The following is a 10,903-nucleotide window of genomic DNA, read 5'->3' as shown; positions in this document are numbered from 1 at the left end:
GGACTCTTGCGACACGGGAACGTACGGGCTGGGAAGGTCGTGGAGATCATGGCCTGAACCTGCAGCCCCAGCCTAGGTGAAGGTGGACAAGACACCTGCGCACCATAGAGAGGCCGACACCTCCAGGCTTCCTAGAGAGGCCCGGAAGTGGCTTCTGGAGGCCTGTCCGACGGCTCCGGCGCCCGGCGTGGGCTGCGGGCGGAGCGGGAGGGGCGGACCGCCCATTCTCGCGCAGTCCTCGCCGCGCAGCTGTCCGCCGCCGCCGTGAGTGGGCCAGGGTCGGGAGGGCGGCCCTCGGGGACCCGGCCTGGGCCGGGTGGGCAGAGTCCCGGGGCGAGGGGCGCGGCCCTCCTCTGGTTCTGATTCCAGGTGCGGCTGGCTGGGCCTCCGCGGCGACCACGCCCAGGGCTCCCTACCTTGCCTAGCCCCACTCTGCCCTGTCCTCCCGTTTCATCGCACTTTGGGGGAAGCCTTGCCTTCTCTCTGCCAGATGATCGGAGTCCCCATCTAAGGTGGCTGTGTGAGGTTCCCGTTTAACCTGAGTTACTTACTGTGGAAAAAAAAAAAAAAAAAAAAAAGCGTTGGAGTCAAGTAAAACCTAGCAGGCGAGTCATAGTACCGGGCAGGTAGGGCAGGCCTTATAGAGGTCAGATGATGCCCCAGGTGAGCAGGGCCTCCTCCCAACCCTAATGTGAGACCTTGCACCTCGGCCAGCCCCTGCTGCAAGCCCTGGATCCTCACCTCTTAGGACCTGTGTGATTTGTGGGCAAGGTCCTCCACCAATGAGCTGAAGGTTATCTCTGAATGAAGTTTATCTCTGAAAAGCTGGTGCTAATACTAGAACTATCTCCAGATTGTCCTCAAGCATAAATTGTGGCCCTTTAAAGCACCTAGCCCACCATGAATTAAAAATGTAGCCATAGTTGCTGTTGTTTTTAATCAAAGAGGCATAATGAGTTGCCCGGGGTCACACAGGGAGCTGGTGGAAGAGCCAAAATTTCCTGATTTCCAGCCTAGGAATCTCAACCCTGCATCACTAGTCTCTGCCTCATGGGAGGAGATGGGCAGCTCTTTCTTTCCCCTCCAGGAATTGCAGGGGCTCCTGAGGTGTTGTAGAATGCCCTCACTGTGAAAACACATAGGGACTCAGGTCAGCAGGGACTCTGTCCCCAAAGCTTCAGGTCAGGGCCCTGCCCAGCCCCAGCTGTTGGTTTGGTTGTGACATGAACCAGGCAATCAGATGCACCTGGGTTCCAATGGTATATGGAGCCCTGTTCTACCATTTACTAGGGTGGGACTTGAGGTCACTCTGTATCTCTGAGCCTCCAATTTCTCATCTGTAAAATGGGATCCACAAATTAGTACTCATCTCAGAGGGTTGTTATGGGCATCAAGTGAAATCATTTGTGGACAAGAGTGTAGCACAAGCCTAGCACAGTAAGTGCCTAAGTGAATGGCAGGCTGTACTACTTAGATGTGTTAAAGTGGCAGACACACTGACCTTGGGCGAGGACTTCTCTGTACTTGCTCTCCCTTGCAGATGTGGCAGATGGGGACATGTGGAAAGCCTGCTGGTTCATCCCATTTACATTACTGGGTCTGTAGTCCGCCAGATGTTCCCTGTCCCCACAGATACCCCTGCAAAAGTGCTTTTGTGCTCACGTGGAGCTTGAATGGAAGTTTGGGAAACATCGGTTATAAAATTATGTACCTCCTTTTCTCATCAGCTTTATGAAGAATGGCAAGAACCTTTTGTGAAACAGTTATCTGAGTAAAGAGGGTTTACATGCTAGCTGGACAAGAAGATTTGATATACCTAAGGTGATGACCATGAATTAAACAGAGCTGCCCGGCCACCCTCACTTACATTCAAAGTGGTGTGCACAAATACCACATGTCATGAGTACACCAATTTTTCTCTTAATGCTGTGCTGTCAGTTAAATTTCCTCCCAAATGTTTGGCCTTTTAGGTGTTATACTTCCCATTCCCTTTCATCTGTATCTGGTTTCTATCCTTAATCTACTGTGTCTTTGTTGCTTTGGTGGCAATGCCCCAAGCATTGTGTTACTGAATGCACAGAGATGCACCAGGATCGAAGAACTGAAGAACCGCGCACATAATCCAAGGTTTTCCTGCTGTCCGTCTTGCTAAATTCCTGCACTTTCCTCACCTTTCCCTTCTCACCCTCCTAATGAGGTCAGTTATATAAATTCTTGCTTCAGATCATTCTGGAACTAGTTGGAAGGTAATGAAGAGAAGCATCAATAGATCTGGCAAATTTCTGAAGCATTAATAATCTGTAATTGCACATTAAACACAAACAGATGAATTTCACCTCCTGCATGGAGTCTGAACAGCTCCATCTCATAAACCCTGTAGCTTCAACATGTTTTCCAGGTCTCAACACACATGAACACAGGTCTGTGCAAAAATTTAAGACACCTAATCACAGGGTCACACCACCTGGAGGTGTTTTTATCTTCATTACAGTGAGTATAATACTTTTTGTTTTTATGAACTGGTCAACTTCCCTCTGATCCATCCTACTGCTGAAGGGCTAATGGTGCCTCAGTTTCTACATGGCTCTGAGCTAGGAGTGAGCGCATTGTGCTTTTTTTTAAATTTTTTTTTTAGTCGTAGATGAACACAATACATTTATTTTATTCATTTATTATGTGGTGCTGAGGATCAATCCCAGTGCCTCACATGTGCTAGGCAAGCGCTGTTCCACCAAGCATTATGCTCTGAATGCACAGAGATGCACCAGGACCGAAGAACCGTGCACATAATCCAAGGTTCTTACTACTGATCCTTAGCATTTAATTAGGTCTTTGTAAATCTAAAGTACTCACGGTCATCTTTTATTAGTTTCTTCTCCTAACTTCCCTGTGAGATGTCAGTTTTATTACCCTCACTTTGCCTTGGCATTATCAAAAGGTCAGGCAAATTTTAAATTTCATTTTTTCCTTGTTTGTAATTAAGATTCCTTTTTCTTGATCATGTGCTTAACTTTAACCTGTTTCTGCTAAAATGACAGCTCAGGTCAAAAGTGATCCTCCCCCACCCCAACAGGAAAGCAATTACTGAACAAAGCCACATTTCGGAAGAGCCTTCAAGCAGTTGCCATTAAAAGGCAGGTCTGAGTGCATGGCCCTAGAAAGAATCAGATGAAAACTAATTAATAAAACTGGCTGAATAAAAACTATGGACACTCTTTTTCTCCCCTCTGGCTTGTCATTCATGAGGCTTTAGGGGGGTCTGAAAAACATGTTTGCTGAGATTGTTTTTGCTTGTGTATGTGAGAACCAGGAAGGAGGAGGTGGCTCCCTATGGTACCATGAGGGCTGGTAACCGAGAAGGTGTCACCGACCTAGAGGATAAGCTGCTTTTCCTGCTGTCTGTCTTGCTAAATTCCTGCACTTTTCTCACCTTTCTCTTCTGACCCTCCTAATCAGGTCAGTTATGTAAGCTCTTGCTTCAGATCATTCTGGAACTAGTTGAAAGGTAATGAGGAGAATCATCAGTAGACCTGGCAAATTTCTGAACCATTAATAATCTGTAATTGCACATTCTTGACTTGCTTAACATACACATAGGCCATGATTGACTTGTGGTCTGTAGCTGGGCTGGAATGAGTAATTTTAAAAAACAACAAGTGATTAGAAGTATTTTAGTTGGAATTTTAAAAACTGGATTCTTAGAAGCCTTCTCCATTTCTGGATCCCTTATGGTGGAATTCGTGTAGAGACATTAATAAAATCTGTAACTTATCTGACATCCTGTTAGCCAGATGCAGCTTTCCCAAAACCCTATGTTCCCGTTAACCCTGTCACCTTCCTCTGGCTTCACCCTGCTTCTGCCTGTCACAGCGTCATTCAGTGCCTTGCCACCTGTCACCTTTCACGCATGGTTAGTCCTCACTGTGAACACTCCAAGTCAGGTCTTCCCCAGCCTGTTTCCAGCCTCTCCCCCCTGAAGGAAAGGCTCATTCCTCAGTGGAGGACCAAGGTGATCCTACTGTTCCCTGCCCTCAACCTACAGAATAGAGTTCCAATCCCCAAAAGAGGACGCAGAGCTGTCTCTAGGGCTGACCCAAGGCTGTACTTCCACCCTGGAGTACAGCTTGGTGCTGGCTTCAGTTTGTACCCATCTACTGGTTGCCCAACACAGCCTTCCCTGTGGCTCGTCCTAACCCTAACACCTTGTCTTTCAGATGTTTACAAAAGCCGCTCTCCATTAATTTCAGGACCCCTATTTTATTGAGCCTTGTGTCTTTTTCATTTCATAACTGTACTTTTTAGGAGGTTAAATGAAAACGACAACATTAAATGATACACTTAACAATGACTGTTGGACATTGCAGGGCCCTGCGTAATTTGTGCTCATAATTTGTATAGTTTTACTCAACTGGATGTAATTTATGGTGTTCAGAATCATCCATAAATTCAGAAAATATTTGTTGAGCATATTCTAGGCTCTGGGAGGGACACCCAGAGCCTAGAAGATGAGAAAAAGACAGGCCTCTGTTCTCATGGAACTTACATTCCATGGGAAGGAGAGCAGTATATTTCTCTGTAGTGAAACGTGCTGTGAAGGAAATAGCAGCATTTACAGCAAGGGGGACCTCTGTAGATGGCATAACCAGGAGCCTCTTTGAGGAAGTGACACCCGAGCAGACCTTAGTATCAAGAAAGCTACAGCCAGGCAAGGACCTGGAAGAGCTGTGTGTCACACTGAGGTGAGAACAGGAAGCACTACTGAGCTTGGCATCCTTAAGGAGAGGAAAGAGAGTCCATGGGGTTGGAGCACAGAGTACCTCGGTAGAGGAAGGGCAGCTGGGCCCAGATCATGGAGGTGAAAGTCGGAAATCTGGATTGAAATCTCAGTAATTGACACCTACTGTGTTTGTAAGTAGCATGTGTAATAAAGTCATGTGACTCTGTTAATAGCAGAATTGACTACATTTGGTTTTATTGGTACTCAGAATCCAAATTGGAACATTCGGCACTCAGAAATGGGAAACTATGGCTCAGTGGCAGAGGGGTTCCCTGGCATGTGAGGCCTAGGGCTGCAGCAGCAAGGAATGGGGTGGGCAGTGGACTGTTGGACATACCAGAGGTGGGCTGAGGCAGGCAGGCAGACAGGCAGGCAGTGGACTGTGGGGTATAACAGTGGTGGGCTAGGGCAGGCAGAAAGGCGGGCAGTGAACTGTTGGGTATACCATTGGTAGGCTAGGGGCAGGCAGGCAGGCAGTGGACTGTTGGGTATAACAGTGGTGGGCTAGGGCAGGCAGGCAGGTGGGCAGTGAACTGTTGGACATACCAGAGGTGGGCTGAGGCAGGCAGAAAGGCGGGCAGTGAACTGTTGGTTATACCAGTGGTGGGCTGGGGCAGGCAGACAGGCAGGCAGTGGACTGTTGGGTATACCAGTGGTGGGCTAGGCAGGTGGGCAGTGGACTGTTGGGTATACCAGTGGTGGGCTAGGGCAGGCAGGCAGGTGGGCAGTGGACTATTGGGTATACCAGTAGTGGGCTGGCGCGGTAATCTATGAACTTTCTTACAACTGTGGCAAATGCGAGTGGAAACTTGTGGCCCAAACACCATCCTCCACACCATTTTGCTTAGTTTCCCTAACATTTCTTCTCTCTTTTTCTGCATACCCTCAAGCTACTGAAACTGCCACTCAGTGAACCCTGTCTTCAGTGTCACACCAACTGATGCTGCATGAATGATCTGATTAGACTCATGGGCAATCTGAGATACTCTGACAGGTCTCCAGAAGAACTTGTGAAACTTCATAACTCTCTGCATTTCAGAGATCTGATCATGGTGTATGGGAATGTCATCAATGTCAAATCCCCAAAATTTAGAGCTTGTAGAAAAGGAAATCTGAGAAATGGCCCCTGTAGAACGCTCATGCTGAGTCAGACTTGCCAGGTGTTTTGAGGGACATTTTGTCCAACACCTCATTCGGATCTTGTAACCCTGGAGGTTTATCTTCAGCTGTACATCTGGATAAAGCAGCAGGCTCAGAGTTCACTAACTGGTCCAAGGCCACACAACTGGATCGACCCCAGAGTACACTCTGTCCTCATTCAAAGTCCATGTTTTCCGGGTTAGGTCATGGACTCCTGGGGCCAGCCTTCTAGTGGTTATGACTCCAGGTCAGCTTGAGAAATTTATTTAAGTTCCTTGTTCAAGGACACTTACAGGTGCAGTGGCTGCAGTTATGGACACCCCCACTGGGACTGGGCAGGGATTGGGCCCTTGGTTGCTTGCAGCCTCCCTCCCTCACCATGCCTCTGACTTTGGAGTGCGCACGTGTGTTCAGCATTTATTTCCAGAGCCTTTGAGGACTATGTGCCTCCGGTTCTGTTCCCTCCCTATGTGGAAGGAGTTGGGTAGCCCCTTTTTTGTTTTTGCCAAAAGGGAGTCTTAGAGTCTTGAGAGGATTTTGCAGGGGACATAGATGACAGGGAAAGAAAAGCAGGACCCCAAAGGCATTGAGCACTGAAGCACTTTCAGGATTTCTGTGTGGGAATGTACTTTGCTACATAAAGGAGGTTTTTTCCTCATTTTTTAAAATAAGTGTAGGACTAAAGCCGTATTAAGCAAACCTTGCAGCAGTATGCCATTTTAAACAAAAGATGTCTGGAAGCTTTCTTTAGAGTTCTATCTTTGATTTTCTGGTACATGGGGGAGAAGTGCTTCTTCCTTCCAAATTTGAATGAATTCTTTTCAAAAAGACTCTAACCTTTCCCAAGAATTAACATCATGCCTTTCATTTGAAAAGTGCTTTGTGGTCCTCAAAGCACCCCCAATGTTATCCTCTTTCTCCTTCATATTGGCCTTGTCAGATAGGCGGGCAGATGTTACTGTCCCATGTTCTATGTAAAGAAATTTGAAGCCAAGATGTGGAGAGAGGGGGTGGCTATTGTCACACACCTGTGACTAGTACCCAGATCTGAGAGTCTCACGCTACTAGATTATACTACCTGTTAGGTTTTCTGGCTTTGTTTATTTGTTTCAGTGCTGAGGATCAAACCCAGAGCCTTGAGCATACTAGGCAGGCACTCTACCACGGAGTACAGGCCCAGCCCCTTTTTGTTCTTTTAACTTTAAATTAGGGTGAACCATATTTGCATTTGGGTCATAATAATTTTCATACTTATTCTTTTAGGTCCAGTTACCTTTTGACTGCCACATATGGACTCCCGGAGATCTCCAGAGGAAACTGTCCTCATCACAGGAGGGAGTGGCTACTTTGGCTTTCGGTCAGTTCATGTACAAAATATGTGTGTTGAATTACCTTACTGGTACTTGTTGAAAACAGTGTGGCTTTCGATTCTGACATTAACACCGTGTAGACTTTTGGCCATTCATGTGTGTTAAACCAGAAATGAACCAATTGCCTATTGCTGGACGTTATAATTGAGAACCACAGGCATGTCCCATTTCAGGAAAAGTTCTTTATAAAGCCAGTAAATGGAGAAGCATGACATCACCAAAAACAATTTAAGAAATAGCTTTTCTTTCACAGCTGTGTCATTGTAATTTGAGTAGATGAGAGGATTCTCACTTTTCAAATTTTAAATAAATAAGAAATAACAAAGAACATGTGAAAGTGAGGCACTCGGGATGAGTCAAGAAGACTTGGATCGGCCACCTTGACTGATACAGCACAAGGGGGACTTGATCTAACTCTTAATTCTTCTCATTTCAGCCTCGGCTGTGCTCTGAACCAGAAGGGAGTCCATGTGATTCTGTTTGACATTATCAGGCCTGCTCAAGACATTCCAGAAGGAATCAGGTTCATATGTGGAGACATCCGCCACCTCTCTGAGGTGGAGAAAGCCTTCCAGGGCGTGGATGTGGTGTGTGTGTTCCATGTTGCTTCTTATGGTATGTCAGGGCGCGAACAGCTGAACCAAACCCTGATCGAAGAAGTCAACGTGGGTGGAACCGACAACCTCCTCCGTGCCTGCCAGAGGAGAGGGGTGCCCAGATTCGTTTACACCAGCACCTTCAATGTTGTCTTCGGAGGTCAAGTCATCAGAAATGGGGACGAGTCTCTGCCATATCTGCCTCTTCATCTGCACCCTGATCACTACTCTCGAACCAAATCTATTGCAGAGAAGAAGGTGCTGGAGGCAAACGGTTCCATCCTGGAAAGAGTCGATGGTGTCCTAAGAACCTGTGCTTTGAGGCCAGCCGGCATTTATGGGCCTGGAGAGCAAAGGCACCTTCCCAGGATAGTGAGTTACATTGAGAGGGGCCTGTTCAGGTTTGTGTACGGGGACCGCAGGAGCCTGGTGGAGTTTGTCCACGTGGATAACTTGGTGCAGGCCCACATTCTGGCCTCAGAGGCACTGAAGGCTGACAAGAGCCACATTGCCTCTGGGCAGCCCTACTTCATCTCAGATGGCCGACCCGTGAACAACTTCGAGTTCTTCCGACCCCTGGTTGAGGGCCTGGGCTACACCTTCCCCTCTACCCGCCTGCCATTGACCCTCATCTACTGCTTTGCTTTCCTGACAGAGCTGATCCACTTCATCTTGGGTCGATTGTACAACTTCCAGCCCTTCCTCACCCGCACTGAAGTGTATAAAACTGGTGTCACTCATTACTTTAGCTTAGAGAAAGCCAGGCGAGAGCTGGGTTATGAGCCCCAGCCCTTTGACCTACAGGAAGTGGTGGAGTGGTTTAAGGCCCGGGGTCATGGCAAAAGTCCTGGAAGCAGAGACTCCGAGTGTCTTATTTGGGGTGGTCTGCTGGCCTTCCTCTTGGTTATGTCCATGCTCACCTGGCTGCCCTCTCTGACTCTGTCAGCGTGAAGGGAGAGCCGGAAACACGGAGCAGCTCACGCGTGGTGGCATGGGTTCGGGAACTGGTTTCGGGATGTGCAGTGTTCTCTTTGACCAGGTTTGGACACTTCAGATTATGATTTGAGAACAGGGTCTTGGACTAAATATTTCCATCCTCCTCATACTGATGCTGCTGGGAGAAGAGAAGAGGCACGGGTGAGCTAGGAGTGTGGCTTCTGGTGTCCCTGCATCCTAAATGGGTGCAGTGTAAGGCCTGGAGCCGCAGAGAGAGGCTGCATGGCTGGGAATGTTATACTGGAGTATATCAAAGGCCAAACATGCATTTCCTTCTGTTTCATACATTCTGCAGTTACCTGAAATAGACTAAAATTCTGACTGATGTGGGAATGCAAAACACGGACTTGAAAAAAGTGAAAAACAACAAAATAGGCCAGAATCCTAACAGACTTCCCCTCAGGATGGTCACTGCTGCAGGGAGGCAGCAACCAGCACAGCCGAGCCAGGGCACTGCCCCTGTGTGCCCCTGTGTGCCCATGTGGTCATGTGGGTGTCTAGCAGACCTCTGTCCTGCCTCACTGGATTCTTTTAAGGATTAAATTAAACAAAGCATACAAAACACACACATAAGCCATTATTTTTATAGAGTTGATACTGAACATTCCTTATGAGAGTTTTCTTTCTCAGAATGTTATCTCTAGAGGGCTATTGTTAGTGAACTTTCTGGAATGTCTGTGGGTGTGCATTCAGAGCCTGCAGCAGTATATGCTCAGTGTTTATAAAGTTCTGGCCTCCCGGATAGACTGAAGTTTAGCAGACAGCTCAAAATCTGATGATTAAGGAAGATGATCAAGCTGATGGTGCTAAAATGTAGCATGGCTTAGTGTAGCATGATTCAACCAATGGCTTTCTCACTGGGGAGAACTTTGGCTCTCTGAAGGCCACTTTCAAGGAGGAACAATGTCAGCCTTCTCTGTGCACCCATGGGGACCACCGTGGAAGATGTTCAAGTTATATGGTTGCCTAGGAACCAGAGTAGGAAGCGGACAGAGTCTCCCTGTGCCAGGCTCTCACCCCCAGGAGGGACAGTACTAAAGCCCAGGAGTTTCCATCACTGTGGAAAGTTATACTAACTTCCTCTGGTAGTGGTTAAGAATGCAAACAGATGAACAGCCTTTGGGGAATGCTGCCCAAAGGATTTGGAGGAAGCCTTGGACTTAGTGTCAGAAAACCTGCACTGGGAATGTTGTATGGCCTTAACCAAGTATCCGAGCCATTTAGAACTTGGAGATGAGACCACGCATTGCCCTTTTATAAACAACCCCCCCCCACCTCACAGGGTTTGCTATGAGCCTAAAATAACATGTGGTGAAAGTACTTTTAATAAATTGCAGCATGGATGTGAGGTGGTGGTCATCAGTGTTTCCGGGATCATGTTGCTTGAGTCTTATTTCACAAGGAAGTGCTTGCTTCAGTCTTGAGTAACTTCAGTGAACACCACAGCATGTCTAAGGCTCAGGACGCCCTGGGGCAGGTTTCTCTGCCCTCTGCACAGTCACAGGCTCGAGTGAACAGCTCTTCCACAGGACTGGGTTGCTGATTCACAGGCAAGCCCAGGAGAGCATTCCCATTGTCTTTGAGAGGCAGCACCACCTTTCAAAACATGCTTTCCGTGACACCCTTCAAAAGAGTCGGAGGTGCGTCTCAGTTTTCTCAGACCCAGCACTCGGAGGACAGCGAGGCCCTCATTGGTTGGTTTGGGGAGTTTTCCCCTCATTAATTACATAAGTGAAATTCATGTTCGGTGTGTTTGTAAAATTCATGCTCAGTGTTTATAAAGTTCTGGTCTATTGTCAGCCTGGTGTTTTAGCTTATTTTATTGCTGTGACCAAGAGACCTGACAAGAACAATTAGAGGAGGAAAAGTTCATCAAGGTTCATGGTTTCAGAGGTCTCAGTTCACAGCCAGCCAACTTCATTGCCCTGGGCCCAAGAGGAGGCAGAACACGTGGCGAAGGGCATGACGAGGACAGCAGCTCAGGACATGGCAATCAGAAAGTAGAGAGAGTTGTCCACTCACCA

At 47.5% G+C, this 10,903-nt stretch overlaps 1 protein-coding gene across 1 annotated transcript; it reads left to right on the top strand.

Annotated features, from left to right (window-relative positions):
* The first annotated feature begins 204 nt into the window (after positions 1 to 204).
* SDR42E1 (short chain dehydrogenase/reductase family 42E, member 1) lies at positions 205 to 10,651 on the top strand. Its single transcript, XM_081274671.1, has 3 exons — positions 205 to 264; positions 7,181 to 7,274; positions 7,724 to 10,651. Exons 2-3 carry the CDS (start codon positions 7,207 to 7,209, stop codon positions 8,832 to 8,834), a joined length of 1,179 nt encoding a protein of 392 aa, XP_081130797.1. The 5' UTR covers positions 205 to 264; positions 7,181 to 7,206; the 3' UTR covers positions 8,835 to 10,651.
* Positions 10,652 to 10,903: the final 252 nt, after the last annotated feature.

Source organism: Spermophilus citellus (genome assembly GCF_964194105.1).
Source record: "Spermophilus citellus genome assembly, chromosome: 18".
NCBI classification, from domain to species: domain Eukaryota; kingdom Metazoa; phylum Chordata; class Mammalia; order Rodentia; family Sciuridae; genus Spermophilus; species Spermophilus citellus.
Note: the sequence above shows the minus strand (reverse complement) of the source record. Positions and strands in the feature narration are given on the sequence as shown.